This window comes from Schistocerca nitens, chromosome 7, assembly GCF_023898315.1.
Source record: "Schistocerca nitens isolate TAMUIC-IGC-003100 chromosome 7, iqSchNite1.1, whole genome shotgun sequence".
Classification (NCBI taxonomy): domain Eukaryota; kingdom Metazoa; phylum Arthropoda; class Insecta; order Orthoptera; family Acrididae; genus Schistocerca; species Schistocerca nitens.
In genome coordinates this window covers 106,147,057-106,161,940 of record NC_064620.1, presented here as the reverse complement: position 1 = coordinate 106,161,940, position 14,884 = coordinate 106,147,057, and the positions used below count along the sequence as shown (strand labels likewise).

At 40.2% G+C, this 14,884-nt stretch overlaps 1 protein-coding gene across 1 annotated transcript in view; it reads left to right on the top strand.

The window, feature by feature from the left end:
- LOC126195301 (inactive dipeptidyl peptidase 10-like) overlaps positions 1-14,884 on the top strand; it is a 358,542-nt gene that overhangs the window by 159,683 nt on the left and 183,975 nt on the right. The window contains exon 4 of the mRNA XM_049933856.1: positions 9,642-9,716. Within this exon, the coding sequence (XP_049789813.1) occupies positions 9,642-9,716 (75 nt within the window). The remainder of the gene's footprint in view (positions 1-9,641; positions 9,717-14,884) is intronic.

Genomic DNA, 14,884 nt, shown 5'->3' with positions numbered 1-14,884 from the left:
TTTGCATCAAATATCTAGAGGTGATAGATCTCCATTTGGAGACAAATTGTTCACTGATCTTTCGCAGTGACAACAGGCATCTTTTAATCATTTATTATGCCCTGATAGGTGGCAGGGCATGTGCATCCGCAGCGTGTGTTGCCTATAATCCAATCATCTGCTCTGTATGAAACAGTGTAAGCAAGCAAAATTAAAGCTGCCGATTCACTTCTAAAATAGCTTTCTCCACTCAAAGAGACTTTTTATTAACTCTCTGTATATCCATCTTTATGCAGATGGTTGCGGGACCTCGGCTGTTTAATAAGCAGTGTCGAATCAAATGTCTGTCTGACAGTCGGCAAGTCTTGATCAAAGGAGTCGCTGCGTTAATAATATTTAATGCTGGCTTTTAATTTAACTGGACCAAAAGAGGGAATCTTTCTACCCGTCGGTCAGGGTACCAGAAGAAGATAGCGTAATCCGTCGCTGATACTGGCTGCTCAATAAAATAACAATTGAAAATTTAGTTGGCTGAAAAGTGTTTTGATTCGACATTCTCTACTCGTTTTTAAGGTTTCCTTCCTGAAAACCACTCCACCAGTTTACTGGGGTAGCTTAGTACGCAGACGCAGCACACATGGTTAGTAGACTGTGCCAGTTTGATCAAATCTCATCGTCCCTGTTCTTTAAATTTTACCAACTGTGTTTCATGAGAAGAATGTCGTCTTCCGTCCAGCGATTTGAGTTCACGAAGCATCTCCACAATACTCGCATTTTTATCACGTCTGCCGGCAACAAATCTAACAGCACACTTCAGAATTACTTTGATGTTGAGAGGGTTCGAGATTTTCCGCTACTTTATTGGTAAGAATTTCAAAGAAAGGAAATCATTTGAATAATAAGAAAAATCCTTGACTTATAGATGAACAAGTGTACTTAGTTATGCGTGTTGGTAAAGTTGAGCAGAAAGGTCCTCTTTTGCTTTGTCACGTCCTTTCAAGAACGAATAAACTTTTACCATAACGTCAGGATTTCTTCCTTTGTGAGGGTCAGTGAATTTCTTTCTACCGGTAGTTGCAAATAATGCCATTTTCTGTTTCTTCCAGTGGCGAACGTTACTCTCAGCTACACTGAACTCGCGTCCCGCCCACCTGTTAGCATATTTTTCAGCATAAAGAATTACTTTGCGATTGAGAATAGCATCGTAAGATGTTCTTCTCTGCTTGCCTTCCATTCCGCTAATATCTTATGCAAACACACTACGCAATGATATGCCAACAATGATGTGAAGGAGTTTAGAATCACACCAATGCATTGTGACATAAGGAACAATACCTAAATTTCTGTGATGTTGCCGGTGACCGACGGTTTCAAGTTTGTACTGGAGCGTAATGCGCCATCGAATCTTGAGCGCACACCAGTTTTCAATACTACATATAGTAAAAAAAGTGCACATTAGATTCGCGTAAATATGGTAATTGCAGACCATTACAATGTTTAGATTACGTTGTCGCGAAAACCAAAAAACATTTAGAACTCTCTTTCCCCAACACAACAACTAGTCATGTCACGAGAAAATCCACGTATAACACTACCGACTACTGTTAAATTAGTGATCAGCCGATAACGTTATTTCTGTGAAAGTCTTTTATATTTTGTCTCCGTGACTGAGTGTAATGGAATGTTGTCGGACAAAATTTGTTTCCCTAAAGATTTGTATTGAGGAAAGCAGTGGCAAAGCAAACGGGAGTCGAACCAAGGTTCTATTAGTAATCGAGCAAATTGTAATTTCGTAAAAAGAAACGGTCGACACCCTAATTAGGCAAAGTTGTACCCAATACTGGCATGGTTCATAAAGAAAGTTGACTTTTCTTGATACTGAAATCCTGTTTTGTTGATATGATACGAGACAGTAGCACAATTTGGCAAGTGAGGTACCAGTGATTTGACTTGAATTTGCACAGCACGATAATTAATGCGTTTAGGCAACAACTGTTTCTCAGTAACACCTACTACCTGCACATTAGAGTAGGAAAATAATGGTAATTATAGATAAATAATTACTAATGGTGAAGCACTACTGATTTGGACAAGAAGTTCCTTTGTCAGCTTAATAATAGGAAATTACTACTGTTGAAATAGTTGTAAAGTAATAGTATTTTTTGTACTGATTATTATTTGTATTCTCAAGGAATATTCACTGCCTTATATTATTTAGCTGAAATGGAACATGTGACACTTGGATCTAGTACAATTTGGATAATTGTAGTCAGTTGCTTATTCTTAATTGCTGTTATTGTAATACGACATTTAAATTTGGCTCAACTATTACCATACGGACACAGAAACTAATATACAGAAGACTCTGATCGAGGCTGAACTCTTTAGTCACAAGACAACATGGATAACACTGTTAACCACATACCACATGAAATTATAAACACTATTATTTCAATAAGAAAATTGTTTGAACTGGATACTTTAACTGTACACATATGAAAACTACATCGAGTATTTCAAAACTTATGCTCACTTAATAATTATGAACTTTACAGCTCGACAAAGTTTAATAACTTTTGTTAAAGAAGATAATTGTTTTCCAGTTCAATAAAATAGGATACTCGGATTTATCGTAGCATTGTGATAGGAACCTGTCTATGTAAATAACAAGGGAACCTCCCCATCGCACCCCCCTCAGATTTAGTTATAAGTTGGCACAGTGGATAGACCTTGAAAAACTGAAAACAGATCAATTGAGAAAACAGGAAGAAGTTGTGTGGAACTGTGAAAAAATAAGCAAAATATACAAACTGAATAGTTCATGGGAGGATATGCAATGTCAAGGAGACTGAGAACGCAGGAGCGACGTGGTCTCGTGGTAGCGTGAGCAGCTGCGGAACGAAAGGTCCTAGGTTCAAGTCTACCGTCGAGTGAAAAATTTAATTTTTTATTTTCAGTTTATGTGACAAACTCTTATGTTTTCATCACTTTTTTGGGAGTGATTATCGCATCCACAAGAAAACCTAAATCGGGCAAGGTAGAAGAATCTTTTTACCCCTTCGCCAAGTGTACAAGTTAGGTGGGTCGACAACATATTCCTCTCATGTGACGCACATGCCGTCACCAGTGTCGTATAGGATATATCAGATGTGTTTTCCTGTGGAGGAATTGGTTGACCTATGACCTTGCGATCAAATGTTTTCAGTTCCCATTGGAGAGGCACGTCCTTTCGTCTACTAATCGCACGGTTTTGCGATGCGGTCGCAAAACACAGACACTAAACTTATTACAGTGAACAAAGACGTCAACGAACGAACGGACAGATAATAACTATGCAAAAATAAAGAAAATAAAATTTTCACTCGAGGGAAGAATTGAAACAAGGACCTCTCGTTCAGCAGCTGCTCACGCTACCACGGGACCACGACGCTCCTGAGCTCATTTTGTCCATGAAGTTGCCTATGCGACCTGTGGACTACTCAGTTTGTATATTTTGCTTATTTTTTCACAGTTCCACACAACTTCTTCCTGTTTTCTCAATTGATCTGTGTTCAGTTTATCAAGGCCTATCCACTGTGCCAACTTATAACTAAATCTGAGGGGGGTGCGATGGGGAAGTTCCCTTGTAAGGATGAAACACTGTGTTCAAAACAAAGTTTACAGAACGTGAACTTATTACTGAAAACGAAACCACACAAATGGCTCATGAAAGTATACAGTGCTCAACTTATAATTTCAGATGAAGGTGGTGGCAGCGTCGATCTCCTATTCTATTCAAAAAAGATGGCGAAAGTATCCATGGCTCTTCCTGTGCAACAAGGGCTGAGAATTCTCTTCTTAGCGTCGGATTTTCATAGTACAGAGCTAACCAGAGTATGCCATGAATAATAAGCAGCGTTACTTCCGCATCAGAGGCTATATTATAAGAGGGTTGGAACTTAAATAGTGGCAACTATTTATTCACAACCGATACAAAAGAGTTAGATGTCTGCACCGGTTACTGTCCTTCAAAGTTGTGTAGAACCCGTTGCCAGCGATGTGGAAGGCGTAGTATACCGTCAGAATAGCCTGTTCGGTTGATGGTGCGAATGGAGCTGTCTACTGCCTGTCGAATCTCTGGAAGAGTTCTGAAGCGAATGCCACGAAGAGGTTCCTTCATCTTCGGAATCAAATCAAAGTCACAAGGATTAAGTTCTGGGAGTATGGTGGATTGTACAGTACTTCCCAGTCCCATCGACCGAAGAGAGCAGCCACAGCTTGCGCTGTATCCACCCGCGCATTGTCGTGCTAAATGATGGTTGGGTTGCGCAGAAAGTCTCACCGCTTCTTTCGCAAAGCTGGTCGCAGGTGATGCTCCAAAAACGAACAGTTATATTGGGAATAACACCATCACAGTCGTACACGAGAATCACCATAACTTTCACCATACTGGGACTCTGACGCTCTTTCGACTTTCGCAGCGACCCATAATGACGCCATTCGTTGGATTGGCGTTTCGGTTTTTGCTCGTACGGTGTGGCCCATGTCTCATCCAGTGTTACGATACGGCGTAACAAAACCTCTCCTTCGCGCTCATAGCCCTCCATGTGCGTCTGAGCACCGTCGTAACGCATCCATTTCTGCATTTCCGTCAAGTCATGCGGAACCCATAGTGATGCAATTTTTCACTTGACTAGGGGTTCCTTCATGATGCGAAGCACAGTCGTATGTGCTAATCCGGTTTCGTCGGCGAGCTCACGAATCGTATGGCGTCGATCACTATCCACTAATGCGGCAACAGCATGCACTTCTTCTTCAGAGAAGCTAGGACGACTTTCCCTTTGCATGCTGTCACAGTTCGTTGAAGGCTTTTACCCAACGTGCCATTGTTCTGTACCGTAATGCCGATTCCCCGCACACCTCTTCAGGACCTTGATGACATTGTCTTGCTGTACGACCTCTGGCACTTTCAATCTTGATCCAACTCGGTTGTTTCTGTTTCAAAAACATGGTGACACCGTTACGTTAGACCGTTCGCCCACAAGTGAATGTGTTTCCCTCGATTGTGCACACGCCGATGACGTGGGACTGGCGAGTCCATTTGCTCGGAATAAGGTACAATAGTAGATTCCATTGCGTATTGTCTCCACAGCAGTGTTTCCACTATTTAATTTCCAACCTACGTATAATCTTGCACTTTTTCTCACTTCTTTCAGTTCACAAGATGCGCACCTATTGCCTGCTAGTCACCGACTCTCTCACGCCACACAGGAGCCTTGCAGTTTGGCGCCAGATCCAACTTTTCTATTCCCGCTAGCCAGTTCCGTTGCGGAGGGACTTCCCTCCAAGTTCTACATGATTACAAACCTACTTTTCCTGTGCGTGAACCAGTATAATAAATAAATTTTAAAGTTTTACGTTATTTTACAGCATACTACTTTTGAAATTAAATTCATAGATTAATTGCAATTACATAAATTATCATAAATAATGAATAAAACATTCACATGGATGTTACATCAAAGAGCGTGGTATAGTATAATAAAATAATGGAATAGATGATAATAAAATGCCTGGCTTTTTAAAATGTATTGAATTATTGAGATTAATTTTTCGGCGTGAATGACAAGCACAATAAGCTGAGCTATGCCTGGAAATAATCCGTATTAGTTCATATTATTTTGCAGGGCGGAGTAGATTCTTTCTCCGCTGTAGATTTGTGCTTACCATTCTTTATAATACTACGTTTGGTCGCCGCGTTCACCTTTGAAGTCTTGACCGTGTTCCTATTAAGCTTATCGGATCTTCGTAATTTTCCAAAGTACACAGGTGGGCTTCAGTTATTGTAATTATTGTACTATTTGAAATAACAACTCACACGACCTTTCTGTTAATAAAACAATACTGTATTTTTCTAAACGGTGCACATATGAAATACACACTCCTCACTTATTCATAGCGACCCCAAAATGGCTTTCTACAATTACTCGCTAAAAAATTGGCGTGCTTCTCACTCTTTCACTAGCTGAGCGCGAATCCCTCCTTCCTCCTACTGGTACCAGAAAAAATCCTCTCTTTATTAACAACTGAAAGTCAAAAAATACATGACGGTAGGCATAGGCTCTATGATGGGCTACCGCTTCATCTTGTCTCTTTGCCTTTAAAGAAGACGAAAACATAAAGGAAATGCAAAAGGTTTATCACAGTGGTTATACAGAAGTAAAAGTAAAAACAGAAAGTAAGTTAGATAAGACCGTTATAGGTAACATCGATAATAGTATTACTCATTTCGCACGAGTTTTCTTTAGGATCTACCTGTTCGTATCCGTATCTGCAGCAGATATTGTCTGCATCGGACAGTGATTACTGAGTGTTCCTTAAGAACCAATAGCTCGTATGTCTAGCCGACACGTAGTAGTAGAGACGGATTTTTCTCACCAGAGACTTGCTTATAACATAGAAAATTCAGACTATTTTGAATTCTTGCGAATTTTTTCTTTCCTGTCTAAGCCATCTGAAGTCTAATTTCCGTGCACGTATTGTGGTGACGGGCAGTTCATTCCCATCAATATACTACGAACTTCATACCCATGCTCACAGTGACTTGCAGTTTGTTTGTTCATCTTACTGACCTCTATAGTTATTCGGCAAAGTTCATTGAGATATAATATTCCATGTTGTTCACTATAATAATGTGAGTTGTTTCTTCGTATACAGTACTCAATGAACAAGAGACGAAAACCTGTCTGTTAATTTGACCTGCGTATTGAACCCAACAATATTTCGCTATTCTAAATCCGAAAAGTTTCCTTAGATAACGCAAGATATTTGATAGACGTTGATCTCTTCTCAGTAGGAATCTCTTGTGTTTCTGACAGGACAGCGGCCGTGTCCGATGAATACCGCTGTCTGAAGAGAGCTGAGAGAATTTCAAGAATTCACTGTGGTGAGAGGCGTTCGGCCTGTTATGTAAAACACTGGTTTTAAAATGCCATAGAAGAAACTGAAACTCTGACATTTTGACGATAGTTATTTGCAGTACTTTCTTAAGCCTCTAGGCTTTTGAGCTGAGTATATCGCTTGACTTGTGTATCATCTATAGCGAGAAATAAATAGCTAGGTAGTTCAACTTGTGGTTAACGAATGTGTAACACTCATGAAAACGAAGATAAAAGCGCATGCATTTTTAACTCCAGTGAATGGCGAGTAAATAAATCTACTTCACTATAGTGAATAAAATTGAGCACTCCGGTTTGGTAGCCGTTTTGGACTGTACGAGGCACTGTACATCTTATGGAAAGCATGCTTCACAAGCCTTAGTGATTTATGCTTGTACCTGAAACTATCCTTTCTTTACAATAAAAATTATTATTAAATATGTAATTAGTGATTTTCTTACTCCATTGTTTTTCATCACAGCCGTACAGCACGATTTATTTTAAAGGTGATTGCATCTCTTTGGTTTATTTCACAGTTGTATTCTTCATGTCATGGCAAGATTAATAGCTCCAATATTATTACAATGTAGCTCATTTACGAATTCCTGACTTTTGTAGTATTTTCCACTCTTGCACATTTGATCTATACAAGTATCTAGTAACTTTCACTAGCTTTCACTTATTTCTGCAGTACACTTTACTGTCTTGCCTGCAGATACAGTACTTCCTGTAGGCATTTAGATGCAGTACTTCCTGTAAGCATTTACTTAAAGTATATGTTCTCCATATTCTTCATAATATATGATATTTCTTTGACAGCGCACAATATTTCTTCTGCAAAACTGATTCCTTATGTACATTAATCTTTGTTTTGTTTTTTGTTTCCCAATTCTCGTCTACGAATTCAGTTCTATTTATTTGAGTGCCTGACTTCCGATTTATCTAGAGCTATATCTTAGTAATGTAAGTCCGCCAGTTGCCTGAAAATTGGTTCTTATTGAGCCGGTATGTGATGCAGAATGTACACATTCAATGAAAAACTTAAATACAGATAGCTGACGCATTTCTATTAATAAAATATGTATCTTCCGCAACGCTGCCTACGACTGATAAATGAAACCCATATGGATTCGTTAAATTTTGTGAAGAAAATTTATAATCTTTTAATGCATTATAAAGGCGTCAGAAGAAAGAATGTACAGGGTGTTCGTGAATTATCTCGACAGCTTTAGACTTCAGTAACTTTAGAATTATGCTATATAACAGTGGGGACTCAGAATTTAAGTGATCACGGACGTGATGCAATGAAAATTTCCAGTTTGCGTCCTCCCATGTTTCTGAAACGCATAAATGATATTCAACAAGAATTGTCAGATGGTGCTAGTCTTTTCCCTTTTTGCAAATAAAAAAAGTTTAGGACCAAAGAGCGGTGCCACTTCTCTTACTGAAATGACAACAACTGAAATATTTGAAACGTCAAGAGACGGTTCGGGAACAACGGATTATAATAAAATTTTGACAAGACTCAGTAAATGTCATGATATTCTACGAGCTATAGAAACAGTGTAAACAGGTAGTGAAATACAATTGAAAAAAAAGTTAAGATCCAAGACAACAGATATCACGACCTTAATTACTAAACCAACAAACTAGAGTTAATAAATGCCTTAGTTCAATTAAATTTGCAGTACGCATGATTACCGGTCTAGATGATTTAGGAATGAAGAAACTTCTCTATGCTGCTTATTTCCACTAATGAGTTTTGGAATAATTTTTGGAGGAACTCAGATTAGTGGGATACTATTTTCAGAAGAGAGAAGTGTGTTATAAGAATTATATCTAGAATCAGTTCTGGAACATAATGGAGAGATCTCTTCAGAAAAATTATGTTTTGATAATTGCTCCACAAAACACATACAATGTATTCATTAATGTTCTTGATTGTTTAAACATTTATCTTTCCTCGAAAAATTATGCAAACCATGAATATAATACTAGTACCAAAAATAACTTTTAAAAAGACTTCAGGATCTTAACACTCGTACAGAAAACTGTAAGATATATGGGTACTCATGTGGTCAACAATCTACTAGAGCTTATCAGTTACGTAGCTAACGTGATGGAATTTAAGACTGAATTAAGGAAATTTCTTTTCGACAACTCCTTCTATTCCAAAGGAATAAATCAATGTTTCAAATTATTTTATAATTAACATTAGCACTGTAATATAATAATATTTCGAAATTTTTTGATCGTATTTTACTTAAACGAAATGTACATCTAAGACCTTTTTTCCATGTCCCACAAACCCTCGCAGTGGGATCCATGGTATACGACTAATGTAATATAATATACTGGTACATTTGATGACACTTGTGTTCGTTTTTGTGTGTGTGTATGTGTGTGTGTGTGTGTGTGTGTGTGTGTGTGTGTGTGTGTGTTTGTGTGTGTGTGTTTCATTACAAAATGCATCACACATATGCACACAATTTTATACTTTAATCCCCTACGCGGGAAGTACTTAATTGAGAGTGCTCTCCACCAATTGCAAATATTCAAATAAACTGAGGCTAAACGCCGCTTCAAATGAATATATGGCCAAGGCCTGAGCACATATAAAAGCTGTATTCCACAAACTGCAGTCACGAAGCAGTACATGCAACATCCACAATTTCTTCTCAAGCTTAATGTCAGTAACAGTTTTCTTCTGTTGTCAGCATAATATCATAGCTTCTGTCGTTTCAGAGACAGCTTAACGCCGTCGATTACCGGATCTCGAGCGACCTGAAGTACGTCCTTCTCATCTACAACAGGAAAAAGGTTAGTTAAACGGTACATCACAGTTTTTCTTCGCAAGCAATAATTAAATTTGTTTTAATACGATGTTCTGTGTTTTTACCATTCTTTACTTTAGTATGCAACAAATGTGATCTGAAATTTATCAAAACTTATATGTGAATTCAAGGCAAAGCAGATACAGCATCTGGGTCAATTTTTTGCTCACTAAGTTCGGTGCCTAATGAATACGTTGACAAGCTTAATACTTTACGGAAACATATTGTATCACAGTAAATGTTAGTGGCAACAAAGCATGAAGTTCATGTTCATGTGTATATAAATTCCTCTTAAGGCAGAATAATTTTCTTTATTTTCGATTTAAACGATGACACCTTAAGGTGTTTCGCCCTTACGCCTTCTACATGAGTAAAGTATATGTAAGATAATGTTTATATCGTTTAGTGCCCTTATGTTATGTGCTGTGATTGACAGCTATATTGATTTCGTCGCTATCTGCGTTTATGCAGTCATTTTACGATGTCGCATTGGTAAGGTATGCCTCTGTCCTTCTTACAGCACTGGTGAGATGTATTGAGACTGATTGGAGTAACGTTAACAAACCAGTACCACATCATTCTGTGTAAAGTATCTGCTCCTACTGTCCCTCTATCTGGTCACTTGCAACACTGTCGTATGTTCTGACTAACAACAGACAAAATTATCTAAATAATTAAGTTCCACATGAATATGAAGCAGTGGGTATCAGTAAATGATGGCGATGATGATGATGACGACGATGAAACGAATTATTTTGTTAGTAATCTATAAGGGGAAAAGTACGAGTGATTTTTTTGACTGATCTTAATGAACGTGATAAATACACAGCTATAAAACAAAACGTTCTTTTCAACACATATTACGACAGTTCTGGCGAACGAAAATTTCGTCCGTAAAATCAACATGAAGACCGTAAACAGGGACCTTGCGAGACTCAGCTCGCTTTGTCGGTTAGATCCGAAGCGCCGTAGGCATCAGCGCTCGGGTTGACGCCGTGTTCCTTGACTTCAGCAAGGCGTTTGATACTCGTCCACAATGCGGTTTAGTGAAAAAAATCGTAATTACAGAGTATATGGCCGGTTCTGTGACCGGATTCAAGAGTCTCTTGTACATAGAACTCAATTCCTCGTTGTCATCGGAACAAGATCGATAGTTGTAGTTTCAGGAGTACTCTAAGGAAGTGTGATAGGATTGTGACTGTTAAAAAATATATATAAGTGATCTAGTACAAAGCACTGGAGAGTCCATGAGACTGCTCGAAAGTGATGCAGTTGTTTGTAAGAAAGTAGAAATAGCAGAAGACTCTAGCGAACTAAAGGAAGACCTGCAGAGGATTTACGAATGGTGTGGCAATTGCTATAGACACTGAACGTAAATAAATGTAAAGCATTGCGCGTACTTAGGAGAAGAAATAGACTACAGTACAATTACATTGTTGATGGCAAATTGCTGTAAACAGTAGCTTCCCGTAAAATACCTAGAAGTAAACATCCGGAGCCATAGTAAGTGGAAGGACCACATAAAACTAGTAGTAGGGAAAGCAGATGCCAGACTGAGATTCATAGGAAGAATCATAAAGAAGCGTAACTCATCCAGGAAATAATTTTCTTAGAAAACAATTGTCCGATAGTTTCTTGAGTACTGGTCATCAGTCTGGGATCATTACTAGGTGGGGTTAATGGCAGAGAGAGAGAGAGAGAGAGAGGATTCAACGAAGAGCGGCGTGTTTGGACACTGAATCGATTAGTCCGCGCGAAAGCGTTACGGAGAAACTCAACACACTTCAGCGGCAGATGATGAAAGAGAGGTGTTGTGTGTCACGGAGAAGGTGTTTGTTGAAATTCCGAGACGGTATTTTTCCGAAAGAGTCGGAGAAAATATTACTTCCTCCTACATATCTCTCTAAATGACCACAACGAGAAAATTCGAGAAATTACTGCTAATACGCCTGGGTGGTCAGCGTGGCTGACTGCCATAAGCGCGACCCGGGCTGCTGGGACTTTGCTTGGTGAGAGGACTGGTACGGGCTGCTCTGTTCAAGAAACCTGACTACGACCGGGAGACCCGCGTACTGTCCACAAGTCGATTCAAAGCGCATGTGATGACGCCACTGGCAGGGGATGACACGGCGGTCGGTCGTGTACGATTCGCACGTCAGAGCCAGAGCGCGTAACTTTACCTTTATCTCAGAGCTAATACAGAGATTTACCGACAATCATTCTTTCCACTCGCCTTTCGCGATTAGAACAGGGAAAGGGGGCGAGGAATCAGATAGTACCAGAAGTACCTCCGTGACACACCGTCATATGTGCTGCGGAGAATAAATGTAGATAGGAAGCAGCTACATACACCCACATTTGTAATGGAGGTGAGAGTCAACCTGCATTAGCAGTGCAATTCAGTAGATCGCTGTCAGGACAGGACAACGCCGAATGTGTACAGAATTCAATCTGGCTTCACGTCACGAAAGGCTATTACAAGCTTAGGCGTGTGCGCAGTTTGACTTCAGGGCAAAAAAAAAAAAAAAAAAAGGTTTGTCAGCACATGACATTCCCGGTCGAATTGGCGTACACCGCAGCGACGTCATTAGAGCATTCAGTGGCTATCGTGAGACACAAACCATTGAACGTGTGCCTTACAGTAGCCGCTCGCGATCAGTAACAGTCAGATGCCTTTATACCTCGAGAAGAAAGCAACAAAACGGCGTGTTGCGGGAAGATGCGACAGGGAGGGCTGTGTCGCCCAGACGGTATGCAACCACCTACACATAACCAGTTTGGCCTCCAGGCGTCCATTACGAACAAGAATACAGACCTCCAGCACCGTGGTGCGCAAAGAAGTTGAGCGTAGGAACATCTGGAATGCAAACTGGTTCGAAGATATTAGGTTTTCTTCACCGGCGAGTGCTGGAATGTGCTAATGCCCGAAGTTCGTCAAAAAAGAGTGTCGAATGATCTGGTAAGCAACCCATGTGTCTCAGCCATGCAGTCTCATGGGTTCAGAAGGGAGGTGGGTCAATTCATGTTTTGGGCCAGTCACACGTACGGATTCCAGATGACTCCCATCGCTATCGAGAGAAATTTGGGCGCTATGAAGTATCTGAATAGTATTACCAAACTTATTGTCCAGCGCCACAGTCAACACCTCGCCGATAGGTTCAGCTTCCACGACGATAATACACTATCAGACAGCGTCCATCTCGTGAACCCCTTCCTCCAGTAGACAGAAATCAACCGAATGAAATAGTCTGTGGAATCTGCCTACATAAACCCGACCGAACATGTTTGTGATAAGTTGAAACGTGCAGGAACGCTACTTACACACTGGATGACTTCAGAAGAGTCATCCGAAGAGACTGCCTCTACCTGGTTATTCCGTCACTACTGTCAGCCTTTGAATTTACGACCACACACAATCGTAGATATGCCGCTGGTGCAAAACAGCTTTTGTGCAGTTCACATTATGGATTCCATTCACATAACAAACCAAAGGACCCTATAGCAGAGGATTAATCAGTTTTACACAAATATTTCTAACCGCAAAATTATGACATTTTTACCGCTGCTATCTTGTTTCCGGTAATTCATAAGAAACATGTCAGAAAAGGGGTCATACAATTGGTGAAAATTCTTCACGTTAACTAATACATATTAGATTTCCACTCGCAGCTCTATCTCCTATGTCCCAGGACATAATCATATTAGTGCTGGAAACTACATAGTGTTGGGGAAATAAGTAGGGGCTTAATAAAATAAGTTAAATATATTCTCCAACCTAATACCGTTGCGCAGTAGCAGTGGCGCATTGTCATAAAAGAGTACATATTCTGGGTTCCCAGCAGACGCAGTTCTGCTGTGGTACACATATCAGGTGCATCACAGTGTGAGACTGAAATGGCGCAGCAACTGGAAACCTGCTCCAAAGTTAAGGTGCGCGAGACAGTATGATTCTTTTGGGCAAAACGTCTAAATTGCACACACATCCACCGTGAAATTCTGGTGATATGTGGACTAAATGCAACGTGCCGTCCAGGCGTAGTGAAACGGTGCCAATAATTTGACCAAGACCACAAGACGTGGGAGACGCCAATCGGGAAGTCATTTTGCACTACGCGATTTCCATCTTTTTGGCAACCTTAAAGAATATCTGGGAGGAGAGGCATTTTTCAACGATGAGGTTGTTCACAAAGTACTTGTTGATTGGCTCCGTAGGCAAAAAGGAGATTTCTATAGTCCAGGAACTGAACGATTTGTAGAACGTTCGATCATTGTTTTACAGTGTCTTAGTCTATGTTGAAAAGTAGTGTCATGTATCTGTGCCACTTTGAAGTGCCTTTGAAGTGCAGTGCAGCGTTCAATAAAAGTTAGTTGGCCTGGCGTAATAATATGTAACTTACTTGTAACCCATGATCAACCGAGCAAGAGGGACATAAAAAGCGGATTAGCACTGGCAAAAAGGGCATTCCTGGCCAAGAGAAGTCTACTAGTATCAAACATAGGCTTAATTTGAGGAATGTGTTGTGGCGTAACAAGCTAGTCACGCCACACTGAGGAGGAAGCCGAAAGGCACGCGTACACACACGCCGACTGGCGTCAAGTCTGGAACAGGATACGTAATGACTGCTATAAAGAAAATACGTATCTTTGGAATATACTTAACTTTTAATGCTTCCTTTGGTACATCTCTCTTGACTATACAAATGAGACTCGTAAGATACATGCACTGTGACAATTGGCGCCTTGCTAAGTCGTAGCCATTAACTTAGCTGAAGGCTATTCTAACTGTCTCTCTGCAAAATGAGAGCAAAGGCTTCGTCAGTATAGTCGCTAGCAACGTCGTCGTACAACTGGGGCGAGTTCTCGTACGTCTCTCGAGACCTGCCGTGTGGTGGCGCTCGGTCTGCGATCACACAGTGGCGACACGCGGGTCCGACATGTACTAATGGACCGCGGCCGATTTAAGCTACCACCTAGCAAGTGTGGTGTCTGGCAGTGACACCACAGAATGAATTTCTAATAATGTACGTTTGGAACACAGCATTCTATGATGGTGAATAATGGACTGTCAAAAAGCGGAACATATGACAATCGAAGCATTTGAGATGTAGTGCTTCAGAGGGATGTTGAAAATTAGGTGAACTGATAAAATAAAGA